This window comes from Zeus faber (assembly GCF_960531495.2).
Source record: "Zeus faber genome assembly, chromosome: 14".
NCBI classification, from domain to species: domain Eukaryota; kingdom Metazoa; phylum Chordata; class Actinopteri; order Zeiformes; family Zeidae; genus Zeus; species Zeus faber.
Window position 1 is genome coordinate 30,410,721 of NC_137200.1, and position 25,101 is coordinate 30,435,821.

The 25,101-nt window shown below is 46.0% G+C and overlaps 1 protein-coding gene across 1 annotated transcript; it reads left to right on the forward strand.

Annotated features, from left to right (window-relative positions):
* Positions 1–2,467: 2,467 nt before the first annotated feature.
* Positions 2,468–24,137, forward strand: LOC307240037 (uncharacterized protein; the record flags this gene model as incomplete). Its single annotated transcript, XM_080013612.1, has 18 exons — positions 2,468–2,583; positions 4,701–4,757; positions 5,082–5,307; positions 5,423–5,668; positions 5,792–5,941; positions 6,120–6,364; positions 8,298–9,827; positions 10,996–11,122; positions 11,214–11,319; positions 14,862–15,067; positions 16,240–16,370; positions 17,639–17,707; positions 17,799–17,947; positions 18,319–18,433; positions 19,000–19,187; positions 20,692–20,833; positions 21,490–21,616; positions 23,946–24,137. The coding sequence occupies 18 exons, from the start codon at positions 2,468–2,470 to the stop codon at positions 24,135–24,137; spliced, it is 4,122 nt and encodes a 1,373-aa protein (XP_079869738.1).
* Positions 24,138–25,101: the final 964 nt, after the last annotated feature.

The following is a 25,101-nucleotide window of genomic DNA, read 5'->3' on the forward strand; positions in this document are numbered from 1 at the left end:
ATGTCTATTTAAAGGCGCCCAGGACTGTTGACTTTGTACTCCCGAGACTGTGCATGAATTGGAAGCAGAGGGCCTGTCTCCACTGGGTCTTGACACTGATCATCAGCAAGGTAGGACCAACTGGAAACACACACACACACACACACACACACACACGCGCACACACACACACACAAGCCCACAGGAAAACTCAAATCCACAGTATTATCCCGTGGGTTCTCCATCCCCTCGAAAGCCCTGTACCAGGTGAGTGGGATGACCCCACGTGTTCTTTCTTCCTGCTAGTATCGTCAAAAAGAAGGATCGAACCACATGGTCAAATACAGGAAATGACACGTCCATTCAAACATTTCTGCGGGGGGCCGGGGGGGGGGGGGGGGGGGGGAGTCAAGTTGTTCTCTCTACATCTGAAATGCCTCCTACTCCCCTGCCTGGAAGAAGTAGGTCAGTACGTTCTACGGCAGCTCGTGCTGGTCAAGCCATACGCATCCTAGCAGCAGCGAAGCTTCTGCGATAAATGATGCAGGTTGGTCATAAGTACTTGGCTCCGAGGAAGCGCTGTGTGTGTTTACCCAAATGTTTAGATTGATGTCGCGATGAGAGAGAGGCATGACGGCAGCTTGGCACCGGCCGCCGAGACGTCCCTGGTTTTGTTTCCTTCCATCCAGTGATACGTCCACACGTCTGCCAGGGAGACGACTGTTGGCGGAGCAGCAAAGAACCAGAGCAGCCACTGACAGTGAACAATACAGAACATGCCTGTGGCCTGGCACAGCATCAAACAGGCAGCGTCCAACTGCAGATGTATTTGAAGTAAAGCACACAAGCCTTCTGGTGTCTATGGCTGCTACATATAACGTAGGACGTTTTGTACAGCGAGGATAGAAAAGTGCTGCTGGGCGATCCCCATTCAGCACCACTGCATATACTGTGTACCATTTCCTCAGAAAAAAACTTCCGTGAGATATTTGTTTGGCAAGTACTCTTTAGAAGAGTACTTCAGCAGAGCGGCGTGCCCTGGGCAACGTAACGGAGAGTGAGTGCACGGAGCGATCCCACGACCCTCCTCCGTTTCCCTCTGGTCTTGATGCCGAGGCACTTCCTTGGCTCTGACCACACGTCCATTCATTTATTTTACCGCTTGTTTGTGCACGAGCTGCTGTAACAGCCGGACGGTGGTTCCAGAGCGGCTGGAGACGCAACGACAATTCAGGCTGAGCGATAATATGAGCGTGAAACAGACAATTTGAGAAAGTACAGCGGGGTGAAGTAAATCACACAAACTATACACAGAGAGAGCAACACTTGTGGGTGGATGTAAATCATGGAGCGGTGGTGTAACGCGAGCCAGCGCAGAGTAGTTGTGGAGACATGGTCCAGAGTCACTTTAATGGCTTCCATTCTTCTTCCTCTCTTGTTTGGAACGGATCGCCATGTCGAACTGTGTTGTGCAAGCGCACTTAAAGAACGTTGTTTAAGTACGTATCCACATCATTTGGCTCTCTGCTTTACTTTGGCGTGCGTCCAAAACCCAAAGAATTCCTTTGTGACGCCGGGGAGCAAGGTAAACCGGTGTCAAAGTGGATCAACGCCGTGCAGCCGGGCCACCGATCACAGCGCGGGATAAGTCTGTTGTCCTTTTGTTCGCAGGTCGTGTTCTACCCTCTCAGGTGGGAAGCCTTCCCAGATTTGGACCAACGCTGGTAATGACTGAGACTGTTTGCTTGTTTCTGTGCTTGTGAGCCGTTTCCCATAAAAACGCATCACGGTGAACGTTTTGTAAACCATACTCCACGTGAAATGACAGAATTACTGATTTTTCAAAAGCCATAGCCAGGCATTGAAATGGTGATGCTGTATTCTACTTTTTGTGTTTTCTAAAAACTCATGAGGTCACATTCAGGATTGGATGTGAGGAGCTCTTATTCTAGGAGTCAGTTTTTCTAATTGACTGTACAGTTTAAAGTGGTAATCCGTGAGATTATTTTGTAAATAAAAAAAATAAAAAATAAAAATCCCATGTTTTATACTTTATTCCGCTTGCCCTTTTTAAGAAGAGCCAGTCAATGTATTTGTGTTATGTATGAGCCCCTCTATATGCTGTTTCCATCGGTGGTGGCGGGGTCCACCGCCCTCAGATGAAAAAATATCCCCACCACCCGAAGTGACCGAAAACAAAAACCTGAATCAATCGATCAGACGGAAGGCACACTTTGAGGAAACAAAGTGAAAGTGGAATTCTGGGAATCTTAATGTGATCCACCCAATCCACCCACAGACGATCTTATGGATTTCCACTTTAATGTACCGAAGATGTGAGTTGACTGTACTATTGTATAGTTGAATGAATTAGTGCAAGTGTCAAATACAGACACTTGCACTTCATTTCAAAGTCGCAAGTGTCTGTATTTGAAATAGCAAAGTGGTCATGCACTCAAGCCTCTGCATGTCTGTTCTTCCAGGCTGGATGTATCACCCAGAGCTGTACTCTGGCCGTAACACATGGGACTCCCACCCCCCTGGAGGACCTGACAGAGGACCATGGGCTCCCATGAACAGTCGAACATGGAGCCACACCAACAGGTGCAGAACCCACAACCTGCATGGTCCTTTGTGTCTTGAAGCTTGAAGCATTGAAGCATCCTTTTCAGTGTCAAATAGTATGTAAGCATATGAAAAGAAACAACAAAAAACAGGATTTATCAGGGCAACAGAGAGCTGCTGTGAGGACGGACGCTATTTCCTTTTAGTTCTTGGAAATCCTGTCAAAAAAACCCGATGTGCGAGGGGAAGGGCGCACGGCCAATAAACTGACTGATCATCATGGCATCATGTGCCACCGCCCGTGGGTGCCTTCGGAGGTCCTCAATCTTTGATTGTTCAAGTCTCCCCCCCCAGAGATTGTAGAGTTATGACTTTCATCACGTTTTGAATGGGTTTTGGCCTGATATGGCCGTGAGAGAACCCGTCTCTTATCAAAAGGGGAAACTTTGGCAGCGTCATACACAATCCATTTGCACCACAAAGAAGCCTTTCCTCTGAGAATCAAGCGGCCTGTGAAGCATCGGTTCCATCAGCCATACCTCAGCTAAAGGCTTCGAGATCAAGGCTTCATATTTCTTTACGGGAAAAAAAACGGCAAGCAGCAAGTTAAAATAAGAATTACTATACCATCATCCAGAAACAGAAACGTACGTGACCATTTTAAAACAATCAAAAAAAAATACAGTGAAATAAATATGTGACAGCCTGTATGTTCATTTTAAACAAAAAGGCATTTTTATTTTATTTATTACTCCAGGTTTCAACGGCAGGTCACTATAGCATCGGCAATACTGTAGATGAGAATAACAAGATCATATCTCATCACCCATCGTATTACATCAGGTCAGGACTCCTGTTATGACATCAGGCGTCCAGGGAGGTAATGAAGAAACACAGACAGGGTTGGAGGCATTAGGGGCCTGTTGTGGAAAAACAAAGAAGCAGATTCATAAAATGGGAAGCACATGGGCTTCGGGGTGACCCCGGGCCAAAACAAAAGAGGCTTCAAACACAGTAAAGCTTTCCAAGTTCCCTGCCAAAAAACAATGCGTCCACTGGCGTTTGGAGTCACCGGGTCAAAAAAATACAAATAAAATCAAGCACCTACAAGCTCCCAAAAGATGCTTCCACGATCCCAACAAACAAAGAACAGACGAGACAGCGTGTGCTGTGGGCTGGACGTGACGTGGCTGCGGGGAAACCAATGAGGCGGGAGCTCGGCCGCCCGACAGCGGCGTGCGGGCTTGAACTGAGCAGCGGAGCAGGGAAGGCATCAGCCAATCACGCGCCTCTAAAGATTCCTCCTCCAATCGACGGGGGATGACTTGGAAACCCAAGGATAGGGAGATGTAACCAAAAAAATAGTGTGATAAACGTGTTTTCAGGAATGTAACAGCAATCACTTTAAAAGCATGGCATTTCTCTCTTGACCCAGATTATGAACCACAAGTGTTGAAAAGAAAAACTTAACTATATTGATTAAGTGTGTGTGTGGGGGGGGGGGGGTGTCCCATCACGCACGGTTTTGTTCCATACCGTTCCATACGTCATCCTTTTAAGTATTTTTATTGATACATATTATTCATGTAATTTGCATGCAAAATAGATCACAGAACACAGTTAACCCGCTGCCACGCTTCAAAAATAGCCTAATTCCGCGGGAAAACCGCAGACCTGGCAACCTTGCTTGTGAGCCTCTATCAAGTAAAGGAGCGAGGATCTGTTTCATTTGCTGCAGTAGGATACTTGTCGGGAGCCGTTTCTGGAGACAAGGCTGCCTAGGACTGTGTCATTACAGCCCGCCTAGCGATGCATTGTAGTTGGTACTTTGATGTGACAAAATACCGGGGACGCATTGGATGGATCCTTGGCAACAGAGGATATCCCATAAGTGCACGAGGTGTTAGAAGAACAAAACAAAGCATGAAAAAGAACAAAGACAAATTTTCGAATTCAAACCGTGGTCGTACAGTCGTACTGACTGTCTGCATCCAGCCCGAGTCTTGGAAGATGGAGAGAGACTGTGGCGCGTGGTGAGGACGAAGGCGAAGTGATAATGAAGTGTTAACGTGCTCCTAACAAAAGGCCAAGGAGCTGGACGTCCGCAGCCCACGCTGGTATTCTTCCTGCTAAACACATTTTATTTCATTTATTAGGGTTCAGGGAGGACCTAATCCATCCCATCGCCTGCACACAAGCCATCCTTATAGTAGGTGAGTATAGCTTTGTCATCTTTCACTTAAAACGCAACCATACTGCAAATTTAGATTTCATAGACTGTATTATGAACTGATGTAGAGTATATTGGGTTTAAAAAACAACGTTGACAGAAAATATGTTGTGTAAACAAGGCCACTGATAACTGACAACAAGGATCTGATACCCTCACATTCTGAAGGCAGCGGTGAACATTTTTGTTTGCAAATGGATTTTAATCACATCCTGAATATATGCGGGGGTTTCTTTTGGTTTGCTTTCCCTCAGGAGGCCACCATGGACCTTCCACTCATTTTTGTGTTCTGTGTTTTTGTGCTCAGGGGAGAGAGGAAGTCCTCTCATTCCCAAGGAAAGGTTCCTGTGAAGGGACAGAGGTTTCCACTCCGTGCTTGGGAGCACAAGGACCAGCCGTACGAGGGCCAGAGCTGGCATTACAACTCCACACACTCTTTCCAAAACTGGACTCGCACCCACAGCGGCGGCGGCTATCCAACAGGTCCAGGGGAACCCTACACAAACTGGGACGACAGCGTCAACAACTCCAGGGTGAGATTGAGGAGACCTAAGCACCTGAACACCACACCGCTGAAGAAACTGGTCCTGGACTAGCGAGTGCTCTGTTTATGCTCATGAACCTTTCGATCAACACTCTATATTTCAGTACGGCCGTCCTCCACCGCACCACAACACCAGGGAGCTGCTGTGCTTACCAGAGCGATGGGCCCCCTCACAGGGCCGCAGAAGCATTCCAGGCAAAACGCTAAACCACAGAGAGGGGCCATGGAAACGACCAGCCCTCTACCAGCGCCGAGACCAGCTCCACCAGCACAGCCCACCTCCACAGAACCCCCTACGCCCCCGCAAAGAGAGCCCTGCCAGGAGGAGGAGGAGTTCCGACCACGGACAGGTGGAGCATCATACGCGCACCTTGCTCAACTGTTTTGTTTTAAATGTCATTGAACATTAGCACCACCCTATGGTCAAGACTATTACAGTCTCACAGAACAATTGTGTTTTGCACTGGGTTTAGCCATCTGGGTCAAAGAATTTCGCTTCACTTGGCCCGGCCCCATCGCCACCTCATTATCACACCTCCAACCAGGACGACTGGAAGTCACTGACTGACAGGACCGCTCCGCGCCACTACCCTGACACCAGGACCTCACCAACGCAGCAACAAGTAAGCTCCTTTTAGTTCACGAGTGCTGTTGGTGCACAGAAACGAGCCTCGAATGAATAGAAACGGCTGCTTGTAATCAATTTAAAATGTACCATTTGAATGTGTTGTTCTTCATTATCGTAGGAAACCTCTCAGCAACGAATTAGAGGGCAATGCCTCTACAACGCAAAACCATCAGGAAGCCACAGGACTTCTTCCACCCACCCTCGTCACCCTCATCACCCAGCCCCGCTCCACAGCAGCAGCAGCAGGACAACAAACCATGGAAGCAGAGCGAGGGTTGACCAGAAACCTTCCTCTTCACCAGCAGACCACACCCGTGTGCCTTACAGTCGCCAAAACCATCACAACCACCCCCACAACCACCAACGGCACACAGGGCACCTCAGAGACCCACAGCACAGCCCCCCACTGCCCCCTTTGGTGGGCAAGGACACCAGGGGCCATGATTACAAGCAAAGCACAGTAAGAACGAGCAAAGGTGGAAATACCCGGAATACTAATGTAGAGACTGCATAGATTCACACTATATAACCTCTACCCTTTTTTTTTTATTAAATATTTGTATTTATTTGTGACTGTGGTGGTATTGGTATTGAAGCAGAAATGGTTGTATAACTTCCAAACAAGCTACTGGTATTACAATACAATAATTCAGAAATTGAAACAATACTGTAAGCCAGCCTAACTGTTATACTACCATAATCTATACACTTCAGAATCAGAATCAGAATCAGAAATACTTTAATAATCCCAGGGGGAAATTTCTTTAGTGGTGAAATTACTTAATTTGTATATTAAAAACATTTTGCCTTGGTTTACATTTTCTTATCAACAATATGTGTTAGGTAGTTTATAATTTTCGGCTAATCTGAATTACAGGACTAAAATGGGTGTAAAAAAAATATCATGTTCCTAGAGTGGAGAGTAGAGGTCTCAGCACGACACATGTTCAATTATTAGAATCTGTTAAAGTTAAATATTCTATTCATAGTGTAATCAGATTACACCATTTTCTTAGAAGGATGGTTTCAAATTACTTCTCCGCTTAAAATAAATTGTGTAGTATCATAGGTTGTTTTTTTTTAAGTTCTATTGCTCGTGGCCCCGCACTAACATTTTCGATATGAATCATCATTGCTGTCTAGGACGATCAGTGCATACCTGTAAGGAGCAAGTCAAGAAATCCTTCCTCGTCGGGGAGCGCTGGTGCAGACCCTGCTACACATCCATCGCTCCAATGTCGGCTCAGAGAGGGAGAATCTTCCTCCGTCACTCCTCCTGCACTTCGGAGTCCCTCTTTCCGTCCCAAGACCAACGGGAGGAGAGATCCATTGGTCGCTCGTCAGTGCACTGCTGGGGGGAGTGCAGACACTGCTACACCTCAACGCAGAGAACAGCAGACACCACAAGGAAGTCCCAGCCACACCCCTGTCCTCCACAGTCCTCCTTCTACCACCTGTCCCACGTTCTCCTCCGATCCAGATACCTGGTCCAAGGGGTCGGCGATTCAATTCAAAAAGGCCTCTTCACAACACCACGTTTCTCAAAAGGCCCTTCGCAAAAAATCAAGAGTCAACGAGCCGGAGAGGATCTTAAAGAGCCACAAGGAACATGAGCGTAAACATAGGGATAAACTGGGGCAAAAGCTGAAAAAAGAGAGAATTAAGAAGATTAGCAGACTTGACGAAGAAAGGAAAAAGGGGGAGATGAAGGAAAAGAAGGCAAGGCACGGATTGAAAATGTTTACCCGGAAAGAAGAAGTAGAAGAAGAAGAAGAAGAAGAAGGAGAAGAAAAAGCAAAGTACAGGCGTGAAAGAAAAAAGAAAAAGGAGAAAGTTAAGCAGTTTAAAAACATGTCTGGATTGAAGACCAAAAGCACACAAAATACAGCAAATAGGAATTTGAAATCTCCATCTAAAGGCAGCCCAGCAGGAGATCCTAAAACCTGCCAGTGTAAGATGCAGTCTACGCCTCTCAGGCCAGCCAAGCAAGGCCGGTCTGCACAGACATCATCGCCCTCGTTCAAAAAGCAGAAAAGGGGAAGAAGTGGGCAGGAGACAGCACACAGCCACAAGGCAGTCCAGGGCACAACAAAATCCAATATCTCAACAGGTCACAGAGTCCCACTTCCAAGATGCGCATCAGCGTCCCCGCCCAATCACAAACTGCCGCAAAAGAGCTTCATTCCAGCCAAACCTCCTACCAAGTGGCCATTGGAGAAACAGTCTTTACTTACTGAAAACATCCCCAATCAGACAAGCAACACGCTCCCCTCTCACCCTTCTCCATCGGAGGACAAGGGACAAGCAAGTCCACTCTCCTCCCTCTCAAATCAAGACTTAGCTTCTCTCAGCAGAGCTTGCTCGACCAGCTCAGAGGAGCAACTCAAGTCCAAAGCTGAGGGGCATCACAGAGGCCTTATGGCCCCAGACTTGCAGCCTGCGGCCGTGATGGAGGCGGTGCTAGAGCTTGGTGACAACCCTGCAGCAAGTCCGCCTGTGCTCAGCTGGCAAGGCTCTCCCATATCGTCCGTGGGAGAGGATGTGGATGAGCTGGATAAGGGAGTGTTGATCAGACCTGTCCTCCAGCCCAGCCCCACCCATGGCTTCTCTCTTTCTCCTGGAGACTGTGAGAAATCTGTTGAAAAGGAAGGTGTTAATGATGACAGGGACGAAGTGGGCAAGCTCTGCATCCCGCCTGTCGCTGAGGAAGATGAACTGAAGGAAGACGCCAGCGCCAAGGACACATCGGGCTCCCTTCTCCTCCACCAGCTGCGTGTCCATCACAACGGATTGGACGACGTCTTCAAGAGTCTGGCTACGTTTCTGGGCGGGCAGAGGGGCACATGTCGGGGTGGTCCATTTGGACGGCCGCCAGTCGCCACACCGGGAGGGGTGAAATACTCTTCATCTCTGGCAATGGGGCCAGAAATACACTGCCAGGAATATCAGGATTCTTCCACCATATCAGATCCCAAAATATCCTGCAAACACACCAGCCAATCACCAACTCACTCTACCTCAGACACGGCCGACAATTCCCTTTCTCTTACAAATGTCAGTCAACAGCAACAGGTCGACGAGAACCTCAAACAGAACCAGGATATTCTAGAGAATGCCATGAAAGAGAAACAGGGGTGCAAAGACGTGGACGATCTTTTCGAGAGAACAGAGTCGTCCCATTTAGCTGGGTCGCTTAGTGCTGAGTTGAGATTGACCACCACACACACGGCCTGTCTGTCCGGCCTTGGTGCCGTCTCTAAGAAGACAGACGCAGGAAACGACAAGGTCGTGGAGCACATTCAAACAGACAGAAAGAGGAAACACGTCACTGAAGTTGAGAGAAGAGACACAGAGACCAAGGTCAAGAGAAAAAAGGACGAAAGCAAGAACACACAAGAGGAAATGGAGACTTCAGGAGAGAACAATGAATGTAAAACAGCACCTGCTTCAACCTCACCGCCGTTCTCTGGTAACATATCCAAACAGCTCATAGAACAACTTGCTCAGGAAAACCACAACCTTCAGGGCAAAGATGTCCAGTTAAAGACGGCGCACACAGAGCAGGAGACACAAGCGGCAGAGCAAAAGCAGGAGGCCAGCAGCTCGGAGAAAACCAGCCTCCCGCCCGCTACAAACAAAGACACCTGGAGCTCCGCCCAGGCCCCCGTGCTCAGCTCCACCAAATCCAGCCGCTCGATTTCAGACCCCTTCAAGCTGAAGGCCCTGTCCATGGGCTTGTCTAAGGAGCTGAAGATCCACCTGATCAAGGTGGAAAGGGGAAGCAGCGACCAGTACATCGCGTCGGAGATGGAGGAGCGAAGAATCCCTCTGTCCAAGATCGGCATCGGCAACAGCGCCAGCGAGGTGGTCCGGGCGTGCAAGTGAGTAGGGCCCGCGAAGAAACAGTCAGTCAGAGAGGAGATTGACTGGTAAGATAGATGGATAGATCTAGTAAGCTGCTTTCACACATGCACTGCAACCCTCAAATTATTGTTATCTGAGTGTGTGTGTGTGTGTGTGTGTGTGTGTGTGTGTGTGTGAACGCAAATGTCCGAATCAGTTGGACCGGACACTAAACAGCCTGTACCCAGCCAGCACCCGAGTACAGAGTCTGTGAAATGTCCGATCGAGCGGTTTGTGTGAACAGAGCAGGTGATTGTCCGGAGTTGCGTGATAGAGACGTCATCCACAACTCTGCAGCTTTCTCCAGTGGGATCTTCGTGCATGGAGCGTCACTGCTTCGTGCTCCTTTCTACTTTTTCACATTCCTTTCCACTCTTTCGTGTCATCCGAATAAAGAAAAAAAGTCACAGCTACAAATAAGTTGGCAGCCTCACCCGCCGTCTTGGGTGGGCTGTGAAACTGGGCAGCGTCATTGCATCACGTCCTGCCTCCTGAAGACTCCGCACAATGTCTGCATCTGATTATCTGGACATTGTCTGGAGTTCATGTGTGAAAGCAGCTGTAGATAAATAAATACAGTAGATAGATAGATAGACAGACAGACAGACAGACAGACAGATAGACAGATAGATAGATAGATAGGTTAGACAGATACAGTCGATAGATAGATAGATTAAGTAGAAAGATATATAGAGAGATAGATAAAGCAGCACACATCAGAAAAAATAGGCGATAAGAATAAAGTAATGAAAATAGAAAAAAATGGCAATACACAAAAAATAGAAAAATAAATTGGCATTAAACAATAAACCTAAAAATTATAAACACAAAACCAGTAAAGCAATGTAAACATCTGTATCAACAATTAAAAGTGCAATAACTACAAATCATTCCTTTCAAAATATGAATTGTTTTAAAATAAGCTATGAGGTGAAGCGTCACCATTTCAATAACTAACATTATTATAAATGATTTAGAATCACCTCACTTCAATAACTCAACCCAGGCAAAACTGCAAGCTGTGAAGGAAGTGCATTCGTTTTTCAGCCCAGAATTCTGGCACAAAAGCAACATCATTTCCTGCAGTTCTGAGTCTTGCTGCTGCAGATCAACCTCCCTGTTGTGCGTCTGTCTTCCCTTCTCCAGGGGAGCGAGGGTCAAGGGGAAATTCAAGGAGTCCTACTTGCTTCCCGCCTTCTCCGTCAAGCCCAAGATGACCACGGAGACTCCCATCCCCAGAGAGAAGCTCAATCCTCCCACGCCGAGCATCTATGTAAGTCCACCCAGACGTGGGTTACTGAACGGCACCACGTCAAACTCACCATGTGATCCTCGTCGGCCCTGTGTGTGTTTATGTGCCTCAGTTGGAGAGTAAGAGAGACGCCTTCTCGCCCGTGCTGCTGCAGTTCTGCACCAATCGCAAGAACGCCGTCACCGTCATCCGAGGCCTGGCCGGGTCCCTGCGCCTCAGTAAGCACAACCACCATGTTCCTACCAGCACCGGGTTGACGAGCTAGAGAAATACTTTTAGAATTAGTTTCTCTGTACATGAACATGTTGTCATTTATCGTGGGTTTTAGGGCAAAGGACGGCTCACGATATGACTCTTTACAATATAGTGGCATTTTGTACATAATGAGTTACCTGGCTGTGTACTGATCAGTACAGCATCTGGCGTGCATTACATCAATACTTCACAGGAAAAATTCAGTCTGATAAGAGAAAATAAAAATTTCAATTATTTCGTGAGAGTGACTGAGAGAGTATCCCCGTGACACACGGTGCTTTTTTTGGTTCGTTCAATAAGGAAATTGAGCAAAATAATATACATCTAAAATGAAAAGACAATGTTTTTATTTGCTTTATTTTTAGAGGAATGGGACACAATCGCTCCCTCTCCAATGTCTCCATTACACATGGAGAGGGAGACACGCCCCCATCGCTCCCTCAGAGGACCCAAAACGTACTTGCGTCTTTCATCAACGATATCAAATTATTTTCGAGGGCTTTAATGATCAGAATGACAGATGAGTTTGAGTTTTTTTATGAACTAACCCCATTCGTCATTTATTACTTTCATATACTTGTAGTGTTACTTGTTAGCAAATAACTGACAGTTTGTATGAACCGGACGTCATCAGTAGTGAAAACCTCGACGACCCGCCTCTTTAATCTTATTGGCTGAGCGACCATAATGTGACATTGACGAGCGACGCTGCTGTTTGCCTCTCGTCCAAACGTTAAAAGGCAAGTCGCGGCGTCCGCACGGGAGAGGAAAGCAGCGGCGTCACACAGAGGAGCACAGAGGTTTCAAGCAGTGCACTCCAAACCATAATGTTACGTCAAGGCCTGTGTGGTGGTTTGGGAGCGGCACAGGGCGGGCATTTCAATCAGCGGCTCGGACACGGCACCCAAAAGAGGCACCCAAATGAGGCACCCAAATGAGGCACCCAAATGAGGCACCCAAATGAGGCACCCAAATGAGGCACCCAAAAGAGGCACCCAAAAGAGGCACCCAAATGAGGCACCCAAAAGAAGCACCCAAATGAGGCACCCAAATGAGGCACCCAAATGAGGCACCCAAAAGAGGCACCCAAATGAGGCACCCAAAAGAGGCACCCAAATGAGGCACCCAAAAGAGGCACCCAAATGAGGCACCCAAATGAGGCACTCAAATGAGGCACCCAGGTGAGGCACCCAGATGAGGCACCCAGATGAGGCACCCAAATGAGGCACCCAAAAGAGGCACTCAAAAGAGGCACCCAAAAGAGGCACCCAAATGAGGCACCCAAAAGAGGCACCCAAATGAGGCACCCAAATGAGGCACCCAAAAGAGGCACCCAAAAGAGGCACTCAAATGAGGCACCCAGATGAGGCACCCAGATGAGGCACTCAAATGAGGCACCCAAATGTGCGTTGTGATGGGTCCGCTAGACACTGATGCTGGAGGAAGCGGTGCCATAGAGGTCCTGGCTTTCACGAGCAAACCCTGTCAACAAAGCAACGTCAGCATGTTTGGATCAAGTGTGCAGGAGAGGAGGGGCTTCTTACACACGGCTCTGTCTGTCTGTCTGTCTGTCTGTCTGTCTGTCTGTCTCTAGGTCTGTCTGTCTGTCTGTAGGTCTGTCTGTCTGTCTATCTATCTATCTATCTATCTATCTATCTATCTATCTATCTATCTATCTATCTATCTGTCTGTCTGTCTGTCTGTCTGTCTGTCTGTCTGTCTGTCTATAGGTCTGTCTATTTGTTTGTCTGTTGGTCTATCTACAGTGGGGCAAAAAAGTATTTAGTCAGCCACCAATTGTGCAAGTTCTCCCACTTAAAAAGATGAGAGAGGCCTGTTATTTTCATCATAGGTACACTTCGACTATGAGAGACAAAATGAGAAAAAAAAAATCCAGAAAATCACGTTGTCTGATTTTTGAAAGAATTTATTTGCAAATTATGGTGGAAAATAAGTATTTGGTCAATAACAAAAGTTCATCTCAATACTTTGTTATATACCCTTTGTTTGCAATGACAGAGGTCAAACGTTTTCACAAAGTCTTCACAAGGTTTTCACACACTGTTGCTGGTATTTTGGCCCATTCCTCCATGCAGATCTCCTCTAGAGCAGTGATGTTTTGGGGCTGTCGCTGGGCAACACGGACTTTCCACTCCCTCCAAAGATTTTCTATGGGGTTGAGATCTGGAGACTGACTAGGCCACTCCAGGACCTTGAAATGCTTCTTACGAAGCCACTCCTTCGTTGCCTGGGCGGTGTGTTTGGGATCATTGTCATGCTGAAAGACCCAGCCACGTTTCATCTTCAATGCCCTTGCTGATGGAAGGAGGTTTTCACTCAAAATCTCACGATACTTGGCCCCATTCATTCTTTCCTTTACACGGATCAGTCGTCCTGGTCCCTTTGCAGAAAAACAGCCCCAAAGCATGATGTCTCCACCCCCATGCTTCACAGTAGGTATGGTGTTCTTTGGATGCAACTCAGCTTTCTTTCTCCTCCAAACATGACAAGTTGAGTTTTTACCAAAAAGTTCTATTTTGGTTTCATCTGACCATATGACATTCTCCCAATCCTCTTCTGGATCATCCAAATGCTCTCTAGCAAACTTCAGACGGGCCTGGACATGTACTGGCTTAAGCAGGGGGACACGTCTGGCACTGCAGGATTTGAGTCCCTGGCGGCGTAGTGTGTTACTGATGGTAGCCTTTGATACTTTGGTCCCAGCTCTCTGCAGGTCATTCACTAGGTCCCCCCGTGTGGTTCTGGGATGTTTGCTCACCGTTCTTGTGATCATTTTGACCCCACGGGGTGAGATCTTGCGTGGAGCCCCAGATCGAGGGAGATTATCAGTGGTCTTGTATGTCTTCCATTTTCTAATAATTGCTCCCACAGTTGATTTCTTCACAACAAGCTGCTTACCTACTGCAGATTCAGTCTTCCCAGCCTGGTGCAGGTCTACAATTTTGTTTCTGGTGTCCTTTGACAGCTTTTTGGTCTTGGCCATAGTGGAGTTTGGAGTGTGACTGTTTGAGGTTGTGGACAGGTGTCTTTTATACCGATAACGAGTTCAAACAGAGTGGAGGACAGAGGAGCCTTTTAAAGAAAAAGTTGCAGGTCTGTGAAAGCCAGAAATCTTGCTTGTTTGTAGGTGACCAAATGCTTATTTTACCAAGGAATTTACCAATTAATTCATTAAAAATCCTACAATGTGATTTCCTGGATTCGTTCCCCCCATTTTGTCTCTCATAGTGGAAGTGAACCTATGATGAAAATAACAGGCCTCTCTCATCTTTTTAAGTGGGAGAACTTGCACAGTTGGTGCCTGACTAAATACTTTTTTGCCCCACTGTATGTCTGTCCATCTGTCTGTCTATCTATCTATCTATCTATCTATCTATCTCTCTGTCTGTCTTTCTGTCTGTCTATCCAATCTCTATCTATCAATTATAAATGCCTGTTTCATAGTAGTAGTAGTCATTTAATAACCTCTCTCTCCCTTTACCAGACCTGGGTCTGTTCTCCACCAAGTCTCTGGTGGAAGCCAATGCGGAGCACGCGGTGGAGGTGAGGACTCAGGTGCAGCAGCCTGCGGACGAGAACTGGGATCCCAGCGGCTCGGCTCAGACCTGGCCCTGCGAGAGCAGCCGCTCGCACACCACCATCGCCAAATACGCCCAGTACCAGGCCTCCAGCTTCCAGGAGAGCCTGCAGGTAGACATTGTCCTTCAAAGCACAGAGAGAAGCATCGTTAGTGATGCGTCAATACTGGAGTTAGGTCCCATACCGTGATGCTGTGAAATGCCCAAAACCCTTTCCCAGATGATTCCTAACCTTTTTTGGCCCATGACCCCAGTTTCTAGGCACATTTTAGTATTTATTTTCATTTTGTTATTAATTTGGAGCCGGCACCACTAGTATATTTTACAATTTACACTTCAGCAACAGAGTGAGGCAAAATAATTAAATTGGATAAATAATGTAAAACAAAAAGATTCATTATTTTAATCATATATTTATATTAACATATGTATATATATATATTTTTTTTTTCTTTTCTTTTTTTTTTTTTTTACTGTATTTACTCGTCAAATTGTGAATATTCCACATTGGATATTAGACATCTGTTTCATGTGAATTTGAGTAGAAATTAACATAATTCAATTGACAACCTATTTCACTACATTTTAAAATTCAAAACATCTCCATCAAATCGGAATAAATCAGTCTTAGCAATGCCCCATGACCCCGTATTCATATCAAGTGTGTTTGTTGAAGTGAAGGTGTGAATAAATTAAATCCTGAAAATAAACACACTGTGATTGGAGCATCATCTTTTTACGACTGCAGCGCGTCACCTTCATCACACCCGCTCTGTCTCCGTCCTCCTCGCTCCTTTCCCTGACTGTGTTGAGATGGAGGGCGGGGATGGACGCCTCGCTCGACAGGCACCGTACATCATTCCAAAATAGAAGCGGAGGATTGAGATCGGACGCACTGAGGGAGGTCGGGGCGGCTCTTCCAGCCCAGACTGGGCTGCGGCGGCTGATACCGTTGTGTTGTGTGCTTATGTTTGTGTGGGGAGACAGACAGTTTCTATGTGTGAGAAGCCAGCATCGGCATTTTAAGATCCCTTTCAGATATCCTTATTTGTTGACATTCTTAAAAATCAAAGCTCTATCACCGGGGCCGTCACAAACATGACCTTTAGGTTGACAATCGACAGCGATACAAATAGTCGTCAAAAGCAAAGAGCGAGCGTCATGAGAAGAGTAACCAGCAGCACCGCTTAAGGGAAAGAAGCGAAACAGAACCGTTGTTTGGAGTGTTGTTTTCTTTGGTGTGGGTCAGGTGTTGTAGCTAAGCTCATGCAGACATGTTCATAGGAGGAGAAGGAGAGCGAGAACGAGGAGGATGGAGATCAGGACACGGCCGAGGAGTCGACGGGCCGCTCCGCCCTGACCGCGCCCAAAATGGCTGCTCCCACGGCAAACAGTAACGACACCAGCGCCCCCAGGTAGGTTTCCCACACACAAGATGTATCTCTGTCAAGCTACACGTTTATCTATATATCAAGGGTTGCATCAACGGGGATTAAAACAAGCACATTTTAGAGCTCATCGAGGATGTGTGCATCCGTTTTGTTTCATTTTGTTTGTCCCCTGGGGTGGGTTCAAGTGTAGACAAACGGAGACCAACGATAACTTTTTTTTTCTTCATTTTTTATTATGAAATAGGGAGGAAAGCATGACGAGGAATGAAAGCATTGAAAAAAAGTCAAAGTTAGTTCAAAAATATGTCACCAAATATCACACCGTCACAGATTATTGGGTATTTTCAGCTATTTGTCGAAACCCTTATTTTCCTTTGGGGAAAGTTCTCATTTCCTTCAATCCATCTGAAATATGTTTCCATTTTGGTCATTTCAACCACCTCGCTGGGAAGTTTAAAATGTATTAATATTTAAAACATGCATTACAATTCTGAGTTTTGAGTAATGGAGCAACAGAATGAACATTAATCTAGGTTTACTGTGAAAAGTAAAACCAAGATTACAAGAAGAGTTTTAATATAATCCTGGTTATTTTTAAGATAGAAGTAAAGGCTCCGGGTTTAGATCTCATCCAGGTTGGTGCAACTCAGCCTAAAATTCACTTCACACCAAATGCGTGATCGCACCCGACAGTCGGATCCTCCCCCCGTGCGGTCGTCGGGTGAACTGTGAGTTTGAGTTTCGCATCAGGAAATATGTCAAGTCTGGTCCAGTCCAGTCCAGTCAAGTCTGGTCCAGTCCAGTCAAGTCCAGTCCAGTCAAGTCCAGTCCAGTGCAGTCAAGTCACACCTTATAATAAATCCAGGGAGGATTGGAGAGCTTGTTTTTTTCCACTACAACAGCGAGTAGTTTACTCAGCTGGACATTTAAATTTACAAAGTGCGAAAAAAATACACACAATTCACTTCAAATGTATTTATAAATAGTCAATACGGTGACATCGAACGTTAATAATAATGATCGTTAGTAACGTCATTATTTTATACACGCGACTTATAGTTTCTTCGCTTTAAACCCAATTCCAATAAAAAAAAAAAACTTCACTGATGACGGATCCGGTCGTAGCCTCGGTGCATGAGTTGAAATGTGAAGGCATCCCGGAGCCTCCACTCGAAAACAACGGCCTTCCGGTTTGTTCTGGTCGTTTGTCGTATTGGCTGTGAAGCGGCCTCCAGTGTCTTGAATGTGATGCTTGTAAATGTTGACCTGACTTTCCACGCCCCTCCCTCCAGCCCAGAGCACAAATCCGTCGGGAAGATCATTAAATTCGGGACCAACATCGACCTCTCTGACCCTAAGAGGTGAGCTCAGTGATGGCTGTCTTTGCCGCGTGCCGCCGTTGCGTGCCCGTGCCGACGGAGGGCGTGAAAGGTGTTTTATGACGTCTTCCAGGTGGAAGCCCCAGCTGCAGGAGCTGCTCAAGCTGCCGGCGTTCATGCGCGTGGAGTCCAGCAACAACATGCTCAGCCACGTCGGCCAAACCATCCTGGGCATGAACACGGTGCAGCTGTACATGAAGGTCCCGGGCAGCCGTACGCCAGGTCCGACGTCTCCCGCTGCCCAAACCAGGGGTCCTGTGGGGCGGAGCTATGTGGGGCGGCAAGGTTTCCGGATGTAAAACAAAAAAACAAAAAACAGACGTTCATTTTTTCCTATAAATGTTACCCATTTCCAGAAACTTTGCCACCCAACATAAATCGACCTTCTCCTCCCCCTTGCCCCATGGTTGTGCAAATAATAATGTATAGTCTTCACGGTTGAGAGCAAGATTCTTATCTGAATATTATAGTGTAATACACCTCCATAATATACTCGCACGGGATTATTTCTTCCAAAACAAATTTGTGTTTTGTTGTGTTCAGTAATTCAACAAAACATATGTTACAGGGAAACTTTGTGCTTTTCTCATCAGGTCATCAAGAAAACAATAACTTTTGCTCTGTCAACATCAACATTGGGCCCGGTGACTGCGAGTGGTTTGCTGTCCATGAGCACTACTGGGAGGCCATCAATGACTTCTGTGAGAAGTGAGTGGTGATACCAGTACAGCCCACAACTTCATTCAATACTACACTGAAGCTATACTAAAGCATTATATTGCATTTTCTACCTAGCAACAAAACACCTTAAAAATATACAGTAGATCAATATACAATAAGACAGTGGTTCCTGATGCCCCCCAGTGGTTCTCAAAGGAAGCAGGGGGCAGCAGCAAAAAAATCCATCTAAATTCTAATCTTTTCATTTTCTTTATATTTTTAATTTATATTTTCATTATTTTTTTCATGATAGATCTATATATATATATATATATATATATATATATATATATATACACACACACACACACACACTCAAGCTTGCTAAGAGAGAATAAAAGACATTTGCACTTTTTTTCAGCAAGGTTCAAATGAAATGATTCAGTAAATCAATCAAGGTTTTATTTTGATCATGTATGTACTATTTGACTGTTATTTACTATTTCCATTAACCCTTACACTAACTTTGTAAAATCTAAAATTGTGATTCCCTACACAAATCAATATTTTTCCTGACACTCCCAGTTATTGCTTAATTTTACTTTTTCCTTCAGGCACGGGGTGGACTACCTCACGGGGTCCTGGTGGCCAGTGTTGGAGGACCTCTACAGCTCCAACATCCCAGTTTACCGCTTCATCCAGCGACCCGGGGACCTGGTGTGGATCAACGCGGGGACGGTGCACTGGGTCCAGGCCGTGGGCTGGTGCAACAACATCGCATGGAACGTGGGGCCACTCAACTGTAGGTCACGGCTCCAGGCCCGAGGAGAGGGGGGCAGGGGGCAGGGGCAGGGCAGGGGGGCAGGGCAGGGGGGCAGGGGGCAGGGCAGGGGGGCAGGGGGCAGGGCAGGGGGGCAGGGGCAGGGGGGCAGGGGCAGGGGGGCAGGGGCAGGGGGGCAGGGGGCAGGGCAGGGGGGCAGGGCAGGGGGGCAGGGGGGCAGGGGGCAGGGCAGGGGGGCAGGGCAGGGGGGCAGGGGGGCAGGGCAGGGCAGGGGGGCAGGGGGCAGGGCAGGGGGGCAGGGGGCAGGGGCGGGGGGGCAGGGGGCAGGGGCGGGGGGGCAGGGGCAGGGGGGCAGGGGGAACGTAACTGACACATGATCGTTTGTTTATCTCAAATTTAAAGCTGCGTTCAGTGAAATTCAAGGAAATGACAATTTATTTCCACTTCTACCGCCTGTGGCTGAGAAATAGCAGTTTTCCAAAAAGCTCAAGCTGCCCCCCGGTGGGGTGTGGAGGCATTGAGAGGGGGCGCCAGAAAATTAAAGATTTAAAAACAAACAAAAAAGAAGTATGCCTTTAACGTATATTTTATTCTTAATTGATTTGAATTAAATTCTTCATCCATTAACAATGTTGCCGTTGGGGTTTTCCTTTTATTTAACTTTTTTTAAAGCCTCACAATGTTTTTATTATACACAGCATGGTTTTCCAAAGGTTATTTAAGATTACAATTCAAACATGACAAATGAAAACAAAAAATACATTACTACACACAATTATATTATTTTAAAAGGCTTTCTTATCACGTGAAAATAAACTTGTTTCCTTTAAAAATAAATACACATACATCTTTTTTTCTTTTAATGCATGACTAATAACATTTCATGAAGTATGTTTATTTAAAGTTTCTAAATCGAATAGGATATCAATTTATGAATTGAACATGATCTAATTAGGCGTCCAGCCCGCAGGGCTGACATCATGAACCGATGTTATATAAGTTATTCAGGTTATATAAGTCCAGTTTCCATCTCAGGGTGCTCATTTGCATTCAGAGGGTTGTGCCGTGTTGACCGCATAGTGGTTGCTCGGTAAGATGAGCAACCAGGAGACGATAGACCGGGGGAACCGATGCGGCATTCAGTAGAAACTCGGAAAATAGTGCTGCGTTTCAGAGAATACGTACCAAACACGACTAAGCTGGACCCCCTGTACTGCTGCCTGCAGCTATATTTATTATTATTATTTTTATTATTATTTAATTTGTTTGCACCTTTCTCCCCCATTAGCTTGTGTGAATGGGCATTACAAGCCACAAATGAACGTGACTGCTCGACCTGGTTTTCTGTAAGCTACGCTACTTTGCATATAACACATTTTTTATTTGTACATTTTGGGAGGTGGGGACATCAAGTCGTTGAAATCCTAGGGAAGGGGGCTGGGCAAATAATCCACGACAATGAAAAATAACTCTAATTGTTTTTGTAGTGTCAGCTTCGCTTTTTATGTGGTCTTTTCCCTCCCAGCTTACCAGTATCAACTGGCCCTGGAACGCTTTGAGTGGAATTTAGTCAAGAAGGTCAAGTCCATTGTTCCCATGATCCACGTCTCCTGGAATGTAGCTCGCACTATCAAGATCAGTGACCAGGACACTTTCAGGATGATCAAGTAAGCCTGTGTGCGTGTGCGTGGCTGTGTGTGTGTGTAAGTATTTGAGTGTTAACATTACAGCAGTCGATACGTCAAATAAAATGAATTTATTATTTGATAATGTATCTGCACTGTTGAGAACTGCCACGGAAAGTAAGCATTTGAGCACTAACGTATGGATTGCTGTAATGTTAACACTCAAATACTTACACAGTGCTTCAACCAGGTGAAAGTTACTTCAATACATTATACAATATCAAATTGAAAAACATACAGATGTAAGAAAATGGCAAGAAACAGTGCAGATAAATTGTCAAGAAAAGGAAAAGTGACGACAAGTAGGTGAATGTGACTCAAATCAACTATACAATGTCAAATGAAATGTAAAAAATTACATAGTTACCCCAAATTAAGAAAATGTAAAAAATGTTGAAAATTGATTTTTTTTTTTTTTTTTTTTTTTGCTAAATTTGGGGTAAAGTGAGAAGATTGAACTGAAGTAAAAATGTCAAAATAAACATATTTACATTTTACATATCATCAAAATCATATTTACATTTTAATTAAGAATGTAAAGATGGGAGGGTGATGGAATCAGTGAATTGGGTGTACGTGTGGGGGCATAGGCAGCAGTATTACGTCTGTGTGTGTGTGTGTGTGTGTGTCCATCCCAGACACTGCCTGCTGCAGTCCATCAAGCACATCCAGATTCTCAGAGACCAGCTGGTCGGCGCCGGGAAGAAGATCAGTTACCAGAGCCGAGTGAAGGATGAGCCGGCGTACTACTGCAACGAGTGCGACGTGAGTCCTACCTGCACCACCTTTTTGGACACCACCCAGGACCTCTGTGGAGTCTGTACTGGGTTTCAGGGTGGTGCCTGGCAGTGTAGCTAAAATCCTGATCACAATGGCTACACTCAGTGTTTCTGTTGAGGAATACAGTACATCATTCTGAGCAGCTCAGTGAATTTGCAGGAATTCAAAATTCCAAACAAGTAGAGTGTTTTTGCAAGGAAGTCTCTTTTTGGGACTATTTCTCTTACTATTTGGGACTATTTCCCTTTTTTCTCCACTGCTCCTGATGAAAGCATGTATGTGCAGATACTTCTCGAGTACTCTGACAGGGATCCACATTTACTGGCAAAAATACTGCCGATACTGCAAATGAATGAAATGCATCCCATGCCCCGTGGTGTGATGGGAAAAAGTCAGTGGTTAAATGGTTCTACACGTGTGTGAGGGACTGAGCCCTAGGACTCAAGGAGTCGCAGCTATAGCATCAAGGGCAAACATGAAGGATTTATTGACTCAAAAATAAAAATTTAAGTGCAAGGGAAACATTTACAAGGTAATTAATTTATAGGGCCCAAATAAAAATGAGGTCAAAACAACTTAAACAGGGACTAACATAGACCAGACAACCAGACAAACCAAGCGGACCTGCCCAAATGGCACAGGAGGGAACATTCATAGGGACTATATACTACTGCAGCCAGTGACGGAGCGCGACCAAAAAACGGCCCTGGCATTTGCAACAGAGAGGCGGTATTTTCAAACCCAACACCACCCCACCCAAAATTTAACATAATAAGCATAAGACTACAATTTATCAGATAAAACCGAGCGCTAGCTATCCTGAGGGAAACTTGGGAGGGAACCAGGCTGCTGGATGGTTTCATGAGTGTTTTTCCCCGATGCCCAGGTTGGACGACCAACATGCACGTCAGCAGGGGTGGAGGTTCTTTTTGAACATTAGGGATGGACGCATCTGGGCAGGGGGTCTGGGGGTTGTCCCCCAGGAAATTTTGAGCATCAAACACTTCACTTCTCGCATTCTGGTGATTTTTTTAATGCACCAGTTTGTGCCTTTTCTGCACCAATTTTTGGTGGAAATGTCTTTATTGATATAAATATATAAACAAATTTCACGACAAGGCGTGGCTGCCTGCACAGCACAAATCTTTTAAAACACTTTCATAACAGGACAAGGCGTGGCTGCCTGCACAGCACAAATCTTTTAAAACACTTTCATAACAGACAGCAGCACCACTGACAGGTTGTGATCATGTCATTTTGGAACCTGCTTTGACTAATGAGCACCAGGGGCAGGTGGACGACCTACTGGAAACGATCAATAGCTGGAATGTTTCGAAAAATGTTGACGGCGTCATCCACAACACGCCCTACGTCCAACTTCTCCACCCGCTCATTTTCAATGGAGAACATGGCCGATCCACTCAGTCTGTCCCAACCTCAGATAGTTTTGAATGAGTTGAAGTTTGGAGAATGAGCGCCCGGCCGTCGTCACGGTGACGGGAAGAGTCTGAAACTGTTGACAAGTGCTGGATGATGACGAACAGAGTTGTTGATGAAGCAGCATGTATTACCCAGAATTCATTTGTGGGCGATTCACTGGTACTTCTGCAACGATAACAGTGAGCGTGCAAACAAAACAACTAGTCATGCAACACAACATTTAAAAATGATTTAAATCATTTAAGGGTTTTATTTCAGTCATGACTCAAATTGTTGTCAACGTACTACCAACGTGGTCTGTAATTCCATTGTGGCTTGGGTGGTATATAAACAACTGCATGCGCTGACTGAAGGTATTATGGGCCCACCCGACATGCCAAGGGCCGGGGATTGGGCGGGGCGGCCCCTTGGCATTTGCCCAATTGCCAGATGGCCAATCACTGACTGCAGCTGTGGAGTTCTGGTCCTTTCCAACAAGATGGCGTCCGACAACAGTGTTAACAAAACAGTCAAATGTGAAACTAAAATCTGAACAATAAAATATGTATGCTATATGAAACAAAACCTAATTGTGTCATTATGTGGTTTAACTTTGTGTATGTGCATTATGTGTAAAAAAAAAATCATAGAATAATTATAATAATAATAATAATAATAGGAAAGGTCGTGGGTTCGACCATCACAATATGACACCGTTGTCACATTATAGGAAGAAGGATACATGCACATACAGAAATAAATGTCCATACGGAAACATCTGTATCGTCTGTGATGGAGGTTGGTGAGCATCAAATATCTCTGTATGTAGTGATGCCATGGCAGGGGATAGTAGTGGATAAATGAGCCTGCTCACTCCTCCGCCTCCCTTGTGCAGGTGGAGGTGTTTGACCTGCTGTTTGTGACCAGCGAGAGCAGTAGCAAGAAGACCTACGTGGTGCATTGTGAGGACTGCGCCCACTCCAAGAGCCCCTCGCTGGCAGGGGTGGTGGTGCTGGAGCAGCATCGCATGGAGGAGCTGATGAGGACCTACGACAGCTTCACCCTGGTCAGTCCAGCACCACAATGAGCCTTTTGAAAAAGCAGTGCATGAATAGCTTTATAAGAAAAGGTCCTGCCACAACACATGTTGCAAACAGGGAGATAGATGGACAGACGGAGGGGTGGACGGACAGACAGAGGGGTGGACGGACAGACGGGTGGAGAGAAAAGAAAGCAAATAATAATAATGAAGCAATGAAAAAAAAAATAAGAGAAGAAAATACATGTTGTTTGGGGAAGTATACGATAGGAAGTGCTGCACTAAGGTGATGAAGGAAGAGTCGGCTCCTTGTGTCTGCTGCTGCTGCTGCTCTTAGTCCAGATCATCCATTTCCTCTATTGCCAAGGTCGACCTGGAGGCCACATCCCATCATCAGCTCTAATCTTCCTCCTGGGAATCAGGTTTTTTCAACCAAGACGAGGGCAAGTCTGACACTGTTTTAAGGCGCGAGTGACAAAGGCCCTTCCAGTTAGTCCACAATTCAACTCTCATTTAGTTGAATATTAGGACTCATCTGCATCTGTCAAACCGCCCCTATAGAAATGATTTACAGGGGACTTTTTTGGGACCAGGAACTCTCCGAATGGATCCAGTTATGGTACTAAGTTCCTCACTGTTGACAAATGCAATTGCTCGTTCAGTAGGAAATGTTAAATGAAGACAATACAAACACAAACTGCTTATTCTTGTGAACTGTGCCCTCACAACAACATCTTGCATTAGACAACCAGCTGAGCTCTAACCGCCCCTCCTTCCCTCCTTCCCTCCTTCCCTCCTACCCTTCCTCTCCTTCGCCTCCTTCCTCTTCTCCTCAGGCTCCGTTGCCCTTATCCAAGTGAGGGGCGGCAGCTCGTCGTCTATCAGCCATAACCAAAACTTCTTCTCAATGGCAGCACACACGTTGTCTGCTCCTACAACTACTTTTTGGGCAGCCAATCATGTTTACTCAGTATTGTTTACATCACACAACAAGGTCTGGACACTCCAGGCG